The sequence below is a fragment of the Aplidium turbinatum genome, chromosome 15 (genome assembly GCF_918807975.1).
Source record: "Aplidium turbinatum chromosome 15, kaAplTurb1.1, whole genome shotgun sequence".
NCBI classification, from domain to species: Eukaryota; Metazoa; Chordata; class Ascidiacea; order Aplousobranchia; family Polyclinidae; genus Aplidium; species Aplidium turbinatum.
The window spans coordinates 23507249-23522939 of record NC_137486.1 but is presented as its reverse complement, the minus strand read 5'-3'; the positions used below and the strand labels follow the sequence as shown (position 1 = coordinate 23522939).

Here is a 15691-nt window from a genome sequence, read left to right as displayed (position 1 = left end):
CCCTAACCCTAACCCTAACCCTAACCCTAACCCTAACCCTAACCCTAACCCTAACCCTAACCCTAACCCTAACCCTAACCCTAACCCTAACCCTAACCCTAACCCTAACCCTAACCCTAACCCTAACCCTAACCCTAACCCTAACCCTAACCCTAACCCTAACCCTAACCCTAACCCTAACCCTAACCCTAACCCTAACCCTAACCCTAACCCTAACCCTAACCCTAACCCTAACCCTAACCCTAACCCTAACCCTAACCCTAACCCTAACCCTAACCCTAACCCTAACCCTAACCCTAACCCTAACCCTAACCCTAACCCTAACCCTAACCCTAACCCTAACCCTAACCCTAACCCTAACCCTAACCCTAACCCTAACCCTAACCCTAACCCTAACCCTAACCCTAACCCTAACCCTAACCCTAACCCTAACCCTAACCCTAACCCTAACCCTAACCCTAACCCTAACCCTAACCCTAACCCTAACCCTAACCCTAACCCTAACCCTAACCCTAACCCTAACCCTAACCCTAACCCTAACCCTAACCCTAACCCTAACCCTAACCCTAACCCTAACCCTAACCCTAACCCTAACCCTAACCCTAACCCTAACCCTAACCCTAACCCTAACCCTAACCCTAACCCTAACCCTAACCCTAACCCTAACCCTAACCCTAACCCTAACCCTAACCCTAACCCTAACCCTAACCCTAACCCTAACCCTAACCCTAACCCTAACCCTAACCCTAACCCTAACCCTAACCCTAACCCTAACCCTAACCCTAACCCTAACCCTAACCCTAACCCTAACCCTAACCCTAACCCTAACCCTAACCCTAACCCTAACCCTAACCCTAACCCTAACCCTAACCCTAACCCTAACCCTAACCCTAACCCTAACCCTAACCCTAACCCTAACCCTAACCCTAACCCTAACCCTAACCCTAACCCTAACCCTAACCCTAACCCTAACCCTAACCCTAACCCTAACCCTAACCCTAACCCTAACCCTAACCCTAACCCTAACCCTAACCCTAACCCTAACCCTAACCCTAACCCTAACCCTAACCCTAACCCTAACCCTAACCCTAACCCTAACCCTAACCCTAACCCTAACCCTAACCCTAACCCTAACCCTAACCCTAACCCTAACCCTAACCCTAACCCTAACCCTAACCCTAACCCTAACCCTAACCCTAACCCTAACCCTAACCCTAACCCTAACCCTAACCCTAACCCTAACCCTAACCCTAACCCTAACCCTAACCCTAACCCTAACCCTAACCCTAACCCTAACCCTAACCCTAACCCTAACCCTAACCCTAACCCTAACCCTAACCCTAACCCTAACCCTAACCCTAACCCTAACCCTAACCCTAACCCTAACCCTAACCCTAACCCTAACCCTAACCCTAACCCTAACCCTAACCCTAACCCTAACCCTAACCCTAACCCTAACCCTAACCCTAACCCTAACCCTAACCCTAACCCTAACCCTAACCCTAACCCTAACCCTAACCCTAACCCTAACCCTAACCCTAACCCTAACCCTAACCCTAACCCTAACCCTAACCCTAACCCTAACCCTAACCCTAACCCTAACCCTAACCCTAACCCTAACCCTAACCCTAACCCTAACCCTAACCCTAACCCTAACCCTAACCCTAACCCTAACCCTAACCCTAACCCTAACCCTAACCCTAACCCTAACCCTAACCCTAACCCTAACCCTAACCCTAACCCTAACCCTAACCCTAACCCTAACCCTAACCCTAACCCTAACCCTAACCCTAACCCTAACCCTAACCCTAACCCTAACCCTAACCCTAACCCTAACCCTAACCCTAACCCTAACCCTAACCCTAACCCTAACCCTAACCCTAACCCTAACCCTAACCCTAACCCTAACCCTAACCCTAACCCTAACCCTAACCCTAACCCTAACCCTAACCTAACCCTAACCCTAACCCTAACCCTAACCTAACCCTAACCCTAACCCTAACCCTAGTTCGATGAATTAGAGCAAAACGTTAGTAATTCTAATCTAATTTGTTAAAAACTTGTTTACTCTAATTCTAGTTCAATTTTGGTAGAGAGGTGATTTTTTAATTATAGACAGATAAAACCAAGCAACCACACGCATTTAATGTCATATATTAGAATGAACATAAAACTATAAACTACAAACGTTTTCTGCCATACTCAAGTTAGCCCTTCTCAAGTAACGAAAATAACTGATTTAACATTAACATCTACATTGAAAATAACTGATTCTACACAATGAATTGAAAAACAAAATGCACATTAATGAAGCTGCAAAGCAGAGGACAAAGGCACATCACAAGGCGGTTAATTGCGCGAGGCAAAAAAAGGGCACCATACAACAAATTATAAAAAAACGTTTAGGAGATAGAAAGCACCTGCGGCAAACAACTGCGTATTGAGGCGAGGATCGCAAGATTTTATGAGTAAATTCTAGTTCTACTGTAATCTAATCTCTAGTTTTGCTAAAAATTCTGGTTTTACCAACAGTGTTTTTCAGCAAATAAAAGAAAATCTCATGCAGAGAAAATGCAATAAAACGATCAAGATCAACATGTCATTCCATCGCTTAAAAACTCGATTAACTCATCAATTCACCTACATCGCAATGTCTATTATGATGTAAGTGGTTTTGGTGCAGTGATAGGAAATGACACTTTGATTTAGAGTTTCCCATGAGTTGAGAATTCTCATTTGGGAATGCCCCAACTGGGGTGACCAAATTTTGATATTCTGAAATCTGTAAGGGAAGCGCTGTCGGCGAAGGTTTTGTTCTTGTACCTTATGATGTTGACCCCGAAAATAATTTTTTCACCGGGCCGTAGTCCTCAAACGCCCTAGCAGTGAAACCCCGGATGTGGATTTCTGAACATCCCACAGTGGGGCAAGTTTGATAAAGCACTCAATTTTTTTACCTTATGACGTTGCAAATACGTTACAGGTTTCTGGACTAAAACAAGTGCAAAATTCAAATGCCGAAAATTATAACGTGTCGATTTCGACATCTCCTTCGTTCTAATGTTAATGTCCAGCAATCGAGTGAGGATCCTGCTTTGCATAGACATACTGTAGTTTTGTTATTTATGCTACATTGCTACAGAAAAATAGGAATTGTGACGTCATTGACAACGTCATATTCATGACAACTCCATCTAAGATCATTAGAAAGTGTAAAATCATAAACTGCGTTAACAATTTGGCCATGCACTCTTTTCCGCAAGCTTCAACAGATTAAGCGCTGGAGCCGATTGAAATTAATCAAGCCAAGTACCGAAAAAAGACGCCGCACTGAGAGACGCGCTTTCGACAATTGACGCCGCTTCGACTTTCCGTCACCCATGTCCCATATGTTCTCCAAGGATGGAGTCATGAGCAATCTCCATCACTAATTTTCTCAGATCCTCTGGCACTACAATTTGGCTCCATACCTGGCCAGTATCTAATCTTCTCCGTTTTCAATGAAGGAGTTTTCTGAATTTTTCATAATGGGCTTCATGATTGCCTCTTTTAATCGGGTCATTTATGTCAAATACGTTTCCTTGAATTTCAGTTTATCTGTTCTTAGTAACAGTTGGTTGAGATTGTACCTCAGCAACTTTTCAAGTTTTTACATTTTTTCTTACTTACTCGGATATGCTCTAGTAACTGCGGCAGCAGATATACCCCACTTGGGTTATACCCGGTTTGTCATTCTGAGAACCACAACAACTCTCACTACAGCTGCTGCCCTGCGTCAGGGTGATATCTTTGATTATTACAAAATGCTTTCAAGCAAATTGTATTTAACAAATTTAAAAGTGCTGCATTTTTTTCGCTTTTTTGATGCGACTGTAAAATAAATCTTCGTAAACACGATAGAACACCGTTATCCTTATCTATCGGTCAATTGACCCTGCGGTCGTTCAAAGAATAACGATTTTCCAGTAGTTCTTATAAGGTTGCAGAATTTATAATTGTTTGAAAACTCCAATTCACTTTGTTGTTGAAAATATTTTAAAAATTGTTTTGTTTCAAGCAGCCCTAGTTTTTGCAATGTACTTTTTGTCTATAACATGTCTGGTGGCTGAAGTTTTGTAAACGTAAACGCAAAAGTTTTCTTTTTGCTTTTCATGAACGTTTTCGCGATAACTCTCCAAGCACGGATTTCCTTTTGGGATTGTGACGTCACTACAGCTTGCCCGATCTGTTTGTTATTGCTTGTCCTCTATAAATAAAACAACGCCGCGGTGTCACGTGACTTGCAAGAATAGCTGTGAACAAATTGAAAGATCCACATCCGGAGTTAAAACAGATTCTTCAATAATTGCAAAAGTTTAACTAAATTTAACTCCGGGATTTTTAGTTTACAGCTTGCGAGTCCTTATATGAAGAACAGAGCAATCCGTACAGGAACTTTGGTGATTAATTTTCTATACGTGGAGTCATGTTTTTCATATTATTTTGACAAAATTAAATTTTTGCTAAAATTGGAGAACATGAAAATTAAATTCACAAGATGGGTCAGGAAGCAAAACAAATTGATGACGTATCAAGGGTGGTAGTGACGCATCCTTTGCAAGTCTTTAAGTGGCAAGGCACGTGATTTTGCGATGACATTGTAATTTCTGGTGAAGGGTTCCTGCGTGCATCTGCGCCGCTGACGAACGCAATTCTTAAATTATTGTTTGTGACGTCACACAGGTTCGTGTACGGTATATAAATGAAACGCGATGGATTGTCATTACGTCGAACAATAAAGGTAATCCAATCGCTTGCAGGCTGCTGCTTTGGCTGCAGTGAAAGAAAAATAGTATAACAGTGATTCTCTTACAAAGCTAATAGGCTGAATACCTGCATTGCTGTATGTTTAATAAACTTTAAGACATATTGTCACCATTCACCGAGGAAAATAACTACCAGACAAAATTTCTGGTAGAAGAAATTAGAAGAACTTCGGTTGTCCTAAGAGTAAAGTAAAACAGTGCTGTGCAAGTTATGAATGCAATGCTACACTTGGAAATTGCAATGACAAGACAAAAATATTCACAAAAATGTAATTAATTGGTATGGGAAAGGCAAGGATTTTGTGGTAGCAGGCCCAACAAACAAATTATCATAGTGACAGAGTTTGTGGTAGCCGGCCCAACAAATAAATCATCAAAGTGACAGAGTTTGTGGTAGCCGGACCAACAAACAAATCATCATAGTGACAGAGTTTGTGGTAGCAGGCCCAACAAATAAATCATCATAGTGACAGAGTTTGTGGTAGCCGGCCCAACAAACAAATCGCCATAGTGACAGAGTTTGTGGTAGCCGGCCCAACAAGCAAATCATCAGAGTGACAGAGTTTGTGGTAGCCGGACCAACCAACAACTCATCATAGTGACAGAGTTTGTGGTAGCCGGATCAACAAATAAATCATCAAAGTGACAGAGTTTGTGGTAGCCGGCCCAACAAACAAATCGTCATAGTGACAGAGCTTGTGGTAGCAGGCCCAACAAATAAATCATCATAGTGACAGAGTTTGTGGTAGCTGGCCCAACAAACAAATCATCATAGTGACAGAGTTTGTGGTAGCCGGCCCAACAAGCAAATCATCATAGTGACAGAGTTTGTGGTAGCCGGACCAACAAACAACTCATCATAGTGACAAAGTTTGTGGTAGCAGGCCCAAATAATAAATCATCATAGTGACAGAGTTTGTGGTAGCAAGCCCAACAAACAAAACATCATAGTGATAAAGTTTGTGGTAGCCGGCCCAACAAGTAAATCATCATAAAGACAGAGTTTGTGGTAGCCGGCCCAACAAACAAATCATCATAGTGACAGAGTTTGTGGTAGCCGGACCAACAAACAAATCGTTATAGTGACAGAGTTTGTGGTAGCAGGCCCAACAAATAAATCATCATAGTGACAGAGTTTGTGGTAGCTGGCCCAACAAACAAATCATCATACTGACAGAGTTTGTGGTAGCCGGACCAACAAGCAAATCATCATAGTGACAGAGTTTGTGGTAGCCGGACCAACAAACAACTCATCATAGTGACAGAGTTTGTGGTAGCAGGCCCAACTAATAAATCATCATAGTGACAGAGTTTGTGGTAGCAGGCCCAACAAATAAATCATCATAGTGACAAAGTTTGTGGTAGCAGGCCCAACAAATAAATCATCATAGTGACAGAGTTTGTGGTAGCCGGCCCAACAAACAAACCAGTATAGTGACAGAGTTTGTGGTAGCCGGACCAACAAACAAATCATCATAGTGACAGAGTTTGTGGTAGCCGGCCCAACAAACAAATCATCATGTAGTGACAGAGTTTGTGGTAGCCGGCCCAACAAACAAATCATCATAGTGACAGAGTTTGTGGTAGCCGGCCCAACAAACAAATCATCAGAGTGATAGAGTTTGTGGTAGCCGGCCCAACAAACAAATCATCATAGTGACAAAGTTTGTGGTAGCCGGCCCAACAAACAACTCATCATAGTGACAAAGTTTGTAGCAGCCGGCCCAACAAACAAATCATCAAAGTGACAGAGTTTGCGGTAGCAGGCCTATCTTGCAACTAACACCAGACTGTACGTAATCCTTAGAAAAATTCCACTGTTAAAGTTTTAGCTTACATATAGCCACAAAGTTTGTAGGGGAAAGCCGTGTAATATGAACTGCTGTGTATTATGAATCCCCTGTTGTTTTCAGAAAACGTGGCAATAAAAATGTTTGACTTTTAACAGCTTGAATTAAGTAAGTTTGCTGGTCATTTGACCGGAAATGTTCTTGTTGAAATTTGGCGTGTTGCTGAAGTTTTGGGGGTATGAAGGTTTAACCGTATTAAGACTGGGCTCTCAAGGGATTCCCTGAGTTGGGGGGGGCATAATGTGCCCACGGTTTTGAGCGTTTATTACGCCTTGGATATGCATACTGTCAGTTAGATATTTTACCAAGTGAAAGAAAATTTATCTGACTTTCCAAAAAATTCAAACGTGTCTTCGAATCATTTGTATATCTATAGCTATAATAGATTTATTAGACAGTCATCAATTCGCAAAAGTTAGATATAAATTATAATAAAGAAACAAGGCTTGCTCTGCTTGAGATAATAACGTCACTATAATCCCGCGTCACACTTTGCGTTCTGTCTATCACGTTAACAACCGTAACGGCTCATCAACTTCTGAGAATCTATTTGTTCTGTAATTATCCAGCCGGCAAAAGTGCGACATTATTATATCGTCTCAACGTTTGACCACAGTGCTTAGACGTGAAAATTGTTTATATGACTTCAGTTTGTTTGGATAGATGCGAAGATCGGAAACAAGCGTTGCTAGAGATATAGGCAGATTTGGCTACAAGCCGCAAAGATATATATTCTTACACAGCTAACAATTCCACTCTTATTGCCAAGCTAGAAATAATTCACATCGATAGGGCGTAAAATGGGCGATTTTCTAGCTGAAAAGCAACGATGAATGTAAATAACCGTCAATAAACGCGGATTCAATGCAGTTAATTATAATTTAGTCCATTGACATTCCATGTTCCAATTTTGTATGGTTTAGTGAAGCGTAGAGTGGTAATTTCACTGCAAGCCGTTTCAGCAATTAGGGGTCCAAAAGGCTTTGCCCTATTCGCGTCATTAGTACTTGAGTTCATTTGACCTTCTCTTTGCTCTTCTCCAGTAGCTTGATTGGTACCCTCCAGTCTGGAGGTTCCACTTTCTGGTACCATTTCGTCTCCACTTTTTCGTTTTGTCATCATAGAGTATTTTGGCAAAAGTTCTGGGGTAGGTGCCAGGTCTTTCCCAGCGGAGGAAGAGGAAGGGGGCGCCCAAAAACAAGATGGCTGGACACAATTGTAAATGACAGTGGTATGAGAGTGCATGAATTGAAGGAGGCTGCGTGGGATCGAGAGATGTGGAGAAAGATGACATATAGAGTGACCGAGAGTCGTAAACGACTGAACGGATGATGATGATGATGATGTTGAATTATAATTACATTATAAAATATCGTCATGTGATTAAGTGTTTCTCATTACAATACGCGTATTGTGCAGTAAATAGCGTTTCTGCTTCAATAATATTTTAGTGAGGACTCGCATGTAAAAGTTATTTTGTTTGTATTTACTGGACTACCTTGTAGTAAACAAGTATTAGCACATTTGATGATGCGTGATGACGGCTGAAATAGTAGGCTATGCGTGTAGCCTACATCTTGTATGCAAGGCTAGAGTTATGGCGTGCTGTGCTTTATTTACTATTTTGTTGATTTGCAACGTTGAATGGGCACAGTTTCGAAAATCGAAGTAATTTCAAAGCAAACATTTCTATCTTTGGTGTTTTACAACTACAAATATCATTCGTAGAACTGAATGATGGGTTAATAAATTATGCCAATGCCATTATCGTTAACTTATTGCCTGATTAATGTAAACAACAGGATGTAAGAACAATTAAGTAGAAGAGCTGTCGAAATATGTCAACCAACCTACAGAGAAAAATTAACCATTTGTACGTCTACTCAACGTCTTTAGTTGTTGAATCCACGTAAAAATGGCCGATTTGTCAGTGAAGAACAAGCACATGGAAATGGTTTTATTTCTGTTTGTTTCAATCGCAGCAACGTTTTTACGTCGTTTGACGTTGGATCTGCGTAACAATGGTGGGATTTGAAAACAGGAAAACACGATCAAATGCAAATAAAAGCAGAAGACGTTGATTCTATTCAATACCGTATTACAGCGAGCGAGTTATATCAATTGAACATCTGCGTTACATCAAAATCATTGAACAAAACCACGGTTTGTCTTGTATGTTTGCTAGTGGCATGATACAAGCTAATAGAGTCGGTTTACGATGATGCGTAGCGCCGCCCGTGCTGTGAAATCTTTTATTTGGCATCACAACACTCGACTAAATTAATTTTGCTGGTTGTTCTTGCGCGCTAGTGTAAACCAGCTTATCCTTATGCATGGCTTCCAAGCGAGCAAAACTGGTCCTTTTTACATTGATTCATCGTTTGCAGACGTTGAATCAATGTAAAAAGGACTAGCGTTGCTGAATGGGTTGTGTACCGTAGCTGTTGCGGCTGAGGGTGAACGTCTTTGAGGCTTCAGAAAAAAATGCGCCACTGTTACATTATTACAATGTTGCTTCAAATAAGAAGGCTCCATTAGCTATATACTGTATATGCGTTTCAGAGTGAAAAACGAAACAAATCACGCTGTTACTCAGTTTACACGCTGATACACAGCTCGTACAATCTGTCATATCATGGTCATATTTATGTTGATTCAACGTCTAGCAACGTAGAACTAATGTCAAACTTACCGAGTTTTCGAGCTGGGTATAAATTGCAACGGTTTGCCGATGTTTAGAACAATCCAATTAGCGAAATCAGGAATTGTTTATTTACCACGTTTCTGCAGAAACAGATGCAAAACCAAAACGTAGTGCGAAAATATAGAATTACAGACTTTTTGCATTCTATATATACCCAGGGGTTACGTCATTTTACATCGGTTCAACCATGATCATAATAAATCAAAGCTGAAACAGCAATGTGCTGCTGTAACACTTATCTTTTGAAACATAACAATAAGCGTTGTCCACTTGTGCAGTCATTGGAGGCAGGCAGCCAATTTTACGATAAATCAAACTCGTCTAACGTTGCTTCGATGTAAGAATCCTATACAATAGTATAGGCGATCTTGTGCAAGCATTCTCTCATCGCAAACTTGTCGATTATTAAATCGATTCAACAGCTGATGATATTGAATCAATGAAAACATGGCACTTTCTGCCATCAGGCTTGTACGAGGTTAGAGATGTATCATTCATAGCATTATATATCATTCCCCAATTAGTAAAGTGATGCATTTGACTTGTATTATACAACTTATCTAGTTCGAAATTCCTTCATATACATATGCGAATTCATTTTCAAAATACATTCCATCAACACATTGTTGTTTTTTTCTGTCGATTCTGCTTCATTTCGTCAATTTCACATTAGAGGGACATCTAATTCTAAAGACTAAAAACTGATGAAGGCAAAGCAACCAAACTTTGAAGTAGATTATTCCAAGAAGAATATATCCGTTGCGTAAAATAAATGGTTTTGTTTCAGTCACAGACAGAAGTAACTGTATGCAATTTATGCCAGACGCAAATCATCACGCAGTGTCTTCTTTACAACTAATCAAATTACACGCGCGATAAGCTCATTAGGCGACTAGGTTTGGCGGCTTGGCGCCTTTGAATAAACGATCGATGATCTGTCACTCTTTTTATAAAAGAAACCAACCAAGCGCAATCTGCTCTCACTCCAGGAGCAAATCAATGAAATATTTCAAGGTACATGCTAAAAACAGTAGAATATCTCCCAAACCGAATAAGGTATAGCCAAGAAACTTTGACTACATTTAGCCAAGTAATATTTAGGAAAAGTCAAGAAATTTCAGCTTATTAGCACATATGCCCATTAAAATACAATCGTTTGAAATTGGGGTGGGCACATTATGCCCAACCCCAGTCTTAATACGGTTAAAGCTTGTGTGATATTATTTTGCAGATGGAGAAATTGTTGTTTTTTTTATCAGTATATCAATGGACTTGTAATTTTTTGATTAATATACCCTCAAATAAACTTGATAATGGAAATCACAACAAGTTTTGTTTAATAAATGCATTATTTAGTTGATTATCAGCATTTTAACTGGAATCACCACAAGTGTGTAACATGAACCCTAGCTGAATGTGTAATATGAACCCAGGTTCATATTACCAAGTACTTTATGATGGTGTAATGAATTTTTGTAAACTGGAGTCTGTAAACTGGGGTGGTTCTGGTTCTGTAAACTGGGGTTCAGACTTCAATTTCACCAGCATTCTCAATGCAGTGCACGTCATTCGATTAATGTTGCTTATCTTTTTGTGAATGTAATGTTTACATTTAAAAAGTAGTGCATTTTTACTAAAATTGGTGTAAATTATTTGAAAACCTTCTGGTAATAAATTTTGTTATGCTGCACATGTAATGTGGCTTGCTTTAGTGCAGTTTTTGTGTAGTCATTCCACCTCTATTCAGCAATGATTCAAAGCGGTTCATATTACACATCACAGGGGTTCATATTACACAGAGGGCTGTGTAATATGAACTCTTTTGGTAAATTAATAAAATTGAAATAACTTTTTTATTGCAAAATATCACATACTAATATATTGATGGGGCATAGGTATGCATGTTAGCTTGCTGTTCTGTAAATATTGTCCATATTTTTATTGAAGTTGTGAAATTAAGGACGTTTATTGGTAGGGGGTTCATAATACACGGCTTTCCCCTACATAGAAGATGGAAGAAATTTGTGTGATAGAATGGAAACACAATGGAAGAAGAAATGAGGATAGAAGATAAAAATAGTCTTCCATTGCATTCCGTTCATGCCCAAAACGCAAGACAAATAAATAGACAACTCTAACATTGACGTGACAGCGGACGGGATAAAACCTTTAAATTGTGTTTAGAATTGAACGAACAAAACGTTTGATGTTGAATAGGTTTAACTAAAGAATTTTACGAAGATTACTTTTATTTACAGATTTATTACATGTTTTTCATCAAGACTTCCACTCTTCGTGGCACCATGCCGGTAAGCGAAAGCTGAAATAATCCGCTTGATGTGAGCGTCAAAGAAAACAAAAACTTTTCCGATGGAAACCATAAAATTTGCAAAATATTGCTTCTTCAATGTTTTCCTATCAAATTTTAAACTTTTATTCCAAGTCTTGACCTTTTGGGTTCAAAGTAAATTATTTATTCTTCTTATTAAAATGATTGTTAAAACTTTTTCATGAGTAGTGGCTTGAATGTGTTGCGGTTCTTGCAGTTGGTACTGAGCACGCACGATACTTTAACAATGGCGTGATTTCTTGTTCAGACTCCATGCAGCTTCTTCGTTTTTATGGCCTCTGTTTGTCTCATAATCTACGCGGCTGACGCGTCATGCTTTCTCTCACATGGATGTAAAGATACCGCTTTGAAAATCGAACGAACAGACGGGGAGAGCTGGAGGTCCGGAGATTGCTACAACTGCGTCTGCTGGGAGGAGCAGACCATCTTAGTAAGTTGCTGTTTCAAACAATACTGTACTGTTGCATTTAATGATTCAATTATTGTTGATTTTTAAACTGTAACTTTGTAGGTTACAATACAAGGCGTCTCTTAAAGTAGCGCAGGAGGTAGGGACACAATATGTGGACAGGCTGCTGCTGATTTCAGATAAAAGCAGAGATATGCTCCGCCAATAATTTAATTCTTGTTTTAGAAAGTATGTTTCAAAGCCGATAAGACAAATGTGGCAGAAAACGTGAAAAAATCTGTTCGGGACATCCACGAGAATCCTGACTGGAAAGATTTACCGGAAGTAATCGTACTCTCTCACGGTAACAGCAGCGCCATCACGTGTCCGCCTCTTCCATTGTCTTACTACGAATCAAAAAGCGATACGTTTGTGACACCGCTACTTAAAGAAATTCACTACGTCACAATGACAAAGATGATGAGCTGCTGCAGAGCGTGAGTCGCCACAACGTTTCACCATTGTCTTTAAAGATGCAGTAGGCTAGCAAACAATTTTAGCGCTTTTTTGAACATGATTTAATTCTCGGGGTACGATGAAAATCTTGGATTAGTTGATGCTGTTTATCAGTTGCTTAGTAATTTCTCAGCGATAGCTCAGTTGAATAAATGCACAACTTTATTAATGAGGAAACAGCAGGACCAAGCATTGCTGGTTCAACTCTGGGGGTGTGTAGCTTGAACAACGCATTTAAAAACTATATTTAGTGATACCTAGTGTATGGAATGAATTACCGACAACACTTCAACAACAATCGAAAATTTCACTTTTGTGAATCTCGGTATCCGGTCTGCGTCAGTGATTCAAAGCTTTTACAAGTACAGTAGCATGCGAAACTGCTAGGCTCTCAAAGAAGCTTTTACAAGTACAGTAGCATGCGAAACTGCTAGGCTCTCAAAGAAGCTTTTACAAGTACAGTAGCATGCGAAACTGCTAGGCTCTCAAAGAAGCTTTTACAAGTACAGTAGCATGCGAAACTGCTAGGCTCTCAAAGAAGCTTTTACAAGTACAGTAGCATGCGAAACTGCTAGGCTCTCAAAGAAGCTTTTACAAGTACAGTAGCATGCGAAACTGCTAGGCTCTCAAAGAAGCTTTTACAAGTACAGTAGCATGCAAAACTGCTAGGCTCTCAAAGAAGCTTTCTCAGTGCGAGGATAAAGATTCGCACAATCAAACAAACCAAATTTTGAGCCATAAATATTAACAAGCTTGTTGCGAACAAAATGTTGTCTAAAGTATACACATTTTTTTGTTTGTTGTATCCAGGCTTACACCTAGTGGTTGAAGATTCTATAGCCTACCACGATAAAGAAGCCTAAATTTAATTGGTGAATTGGCTGCAGCCATTATAGTGACAGAAAGCGTTGCTGAACACTTTTGCAAAGTATTGTTAAAGAACCAAATAGCCAAACTCCAAATATGCAGCCAAACACCTTTGAAAGGCAAATTTTAGAATTTGGCGATAAAATGGCCAATATGGCAACCCTAGGTGTATTGTTACAGACTGCGCCAGAACGACGAATTGTTTCTAGCACTAGTGCTAGAAGCGATGATTGTCCTGATGAACACCCAAAACGACAAATGTTACCATTGCCAGACTGAAAAATGACGTTATTGCCACATGACTGCGACTTGGTTTGTTTGCTTTTATGACGCTCGTGTTGAGGCGCACGGATAATCGTAGCGCCACACAGAGCAAAATCATAGCAGTCAAGCTTGAGTGGAAGTCATGTGACAACGAGGTAGTTTCCAGTCAACAAAACGAAATACGGTACTGGACAATTTATTATGGATTTAATTCATTTTGGATATGAATTGTTGATGAACTTTGCAACGCATGGGTTTCCTACCAACGACAACTCCAATATTCAGGTTCTGGACTCCAACGAACATCGATGGTCGCTGTCACCGCGTCTGGCGCAAAGATGAATGTATTTACGAAGTTCTATTGAAAGGCACCAACGATCACTGTCCGTACCCCTACAGTGCAGTGGGGAAGTAACACCGCGCGTTTGTGGAGACTGCCAAGGAAGTCAAACTAACAATTCTACAACACGAACAATGTCAGTTTAAAGTTGCATCGATCTCGTATAAACATAAGAATATATCATCGCTCATTACGCCTTGTTTACGGGGATTTCCCGCATCATTGTGACAAATAAAACACGAAACATGAATCAAGTTAATTTTAGTGGTTCCATAAATAGACTAGACAATGTTGAACTAACGTTGACCAACTTCCTTGTAAAGATGATCATGGTTGTGTAACAATAAAATATACAACTCTTGAAAATATGTGGCATCGAACATACCGCATCATAGAAATGTACAGATGGATACTATGACTCTGGATTAATTATCAAATGCCTGGTGAACCGTTTCACTCTGTTTTTAATGATGTTATAGGCCTAAAGTGAATTGAATTCATTCAATTTTATTTTTTGCTGCTGGCGCAAACATGTACAGAATAAGTAAACATACGAATTTGACACCAAGCAATTTTGTGAAGTTGGTTTTTGTCGCCGAAAAGTGCTTCAAACTGTGGTTTAGATTTTTGATTAAAAAATGTTTTTAATTTATCACGAAGATCAAAAACACGTTTCCAAACTTCGCCTCTGGATAACCATCTCACACTAGTGTGAAATAACAAAACATGGATGTATCCAATTCACTGCAAACTTTTGAAAATAGGCGGCTGTTTAAAACACTACCGGTACGGTAGCTTTTACAAAATTCACGACACTTACAACGCTTTTCATTGTATCTTGGAATTCTTGTGGCAAAGTTTCTAAACTAATGAAATTCTAAACTTTTCAGAAGGCCTCAGGTTACCCCAGGCAAATTGTCAGGTGACCCCAGTTGGGGACGCGACCCACATGTTGGGAACAGCTGCACTAGGTTAATGGCCTTGTTGTAAATTAGGCCCTGGGGTACCGTACAGGTTATCAAAACCTAATTCTGTAATTCTAAATGTTGAATTTCCAGACGTTTAATATAAAATAAACAATAATAATTGTAGCGATAGCCAACCAAGTGAGAAAACCATTTACCTCTTGTTACTTACTGATTCAGTGTATGAAATCAACGCAATATATAGTAAGAAAGAAACGCAAAGCAATCAACTGAGGAACGTGGTACAGAACGCTCAATTGATTACATGCGCAGTGCGGTGGTAATCAATTCCAACGTCTGTACCAGAAAACGCTGAACTGTGATTATGTAGTGACGCTGGTCACGAGTTACATATATTCAACGTAAATAAAATGACGACTATAACACCTCCCCCGATAATTTTTATACACAAAGAAAAATATGAACAAGACACCGAATTAAACAATTTAACTCAAAGTCCGAAACGGGCCGGAGGTCTGCGGCGACGGCTCGACCTTCGTGGGTTGTGTGGCCCGAATTCCGGTACAGTCGGTGTGTCGTCCGAATCCATTCGAGCTGAGGTGGAGACAGCGGAGGAGTCGACTGTTGGTGCAGGAGTTTCTCCAGGTCCTCCGATGATGCATAGCGAGGTTGCAGTTGGTC

At 40.1% G+C, this 15691-nt stretch overlaps 1 protein-coding gene across 1 annotated transcript; it reads left to right on the top strand.

Moving 5' to 3' along the window:
* Window positions 1-4701: 4701 nt before the first annotated feature.
* On the top strand, window positions 4702-14629 carry LOC145784404 (uncharacterized). Its single transcript, XM_082596216.1, has 5 exons — window positions 4702-4780; window positions 11618-11668; window positions 11957-12139; window positions 12344-12594; window positions 14030-14629. The coding sequence occupies exons 1-5, from the start codon at window positions 4742-4744 to the stop codon at window positions 14157-14159; spliced, it is 654 nt and encodes a 217-aa protein (XP_082452342.1). The 5' UTR covers window positions 4702-4741; the 3' UTR covers window positions 14160-14629.
* The last annotated feature ends 1062 nt before the right edge of the window (window positions 14630-15691 follow it).

Bases quoted from the DNA above. Each gene is read 5' to 3' on its own strand.
- LOC145784404 (XM_082596216.1), top strand. From the start codon at position 4,742: ATGAAACGCGATGGATTGTCATTACGTCGAACAATAAAG. The intron at 11,669-11,956 runs GTAAGCGAAAGC...TTTCTTGTTCAG, and splicing joins CTCTTCGTGGCACCATGCCG to ACTCCATGCAGCTTCTTCGT. The intron at 12,140-12,343 runs GTAAGTTGCTGT...TTCTTGTTTTAG, and splicing joins GGGAGGAGCAGACCATCTTA to AAAGTATGTTTCAAAGCCGA.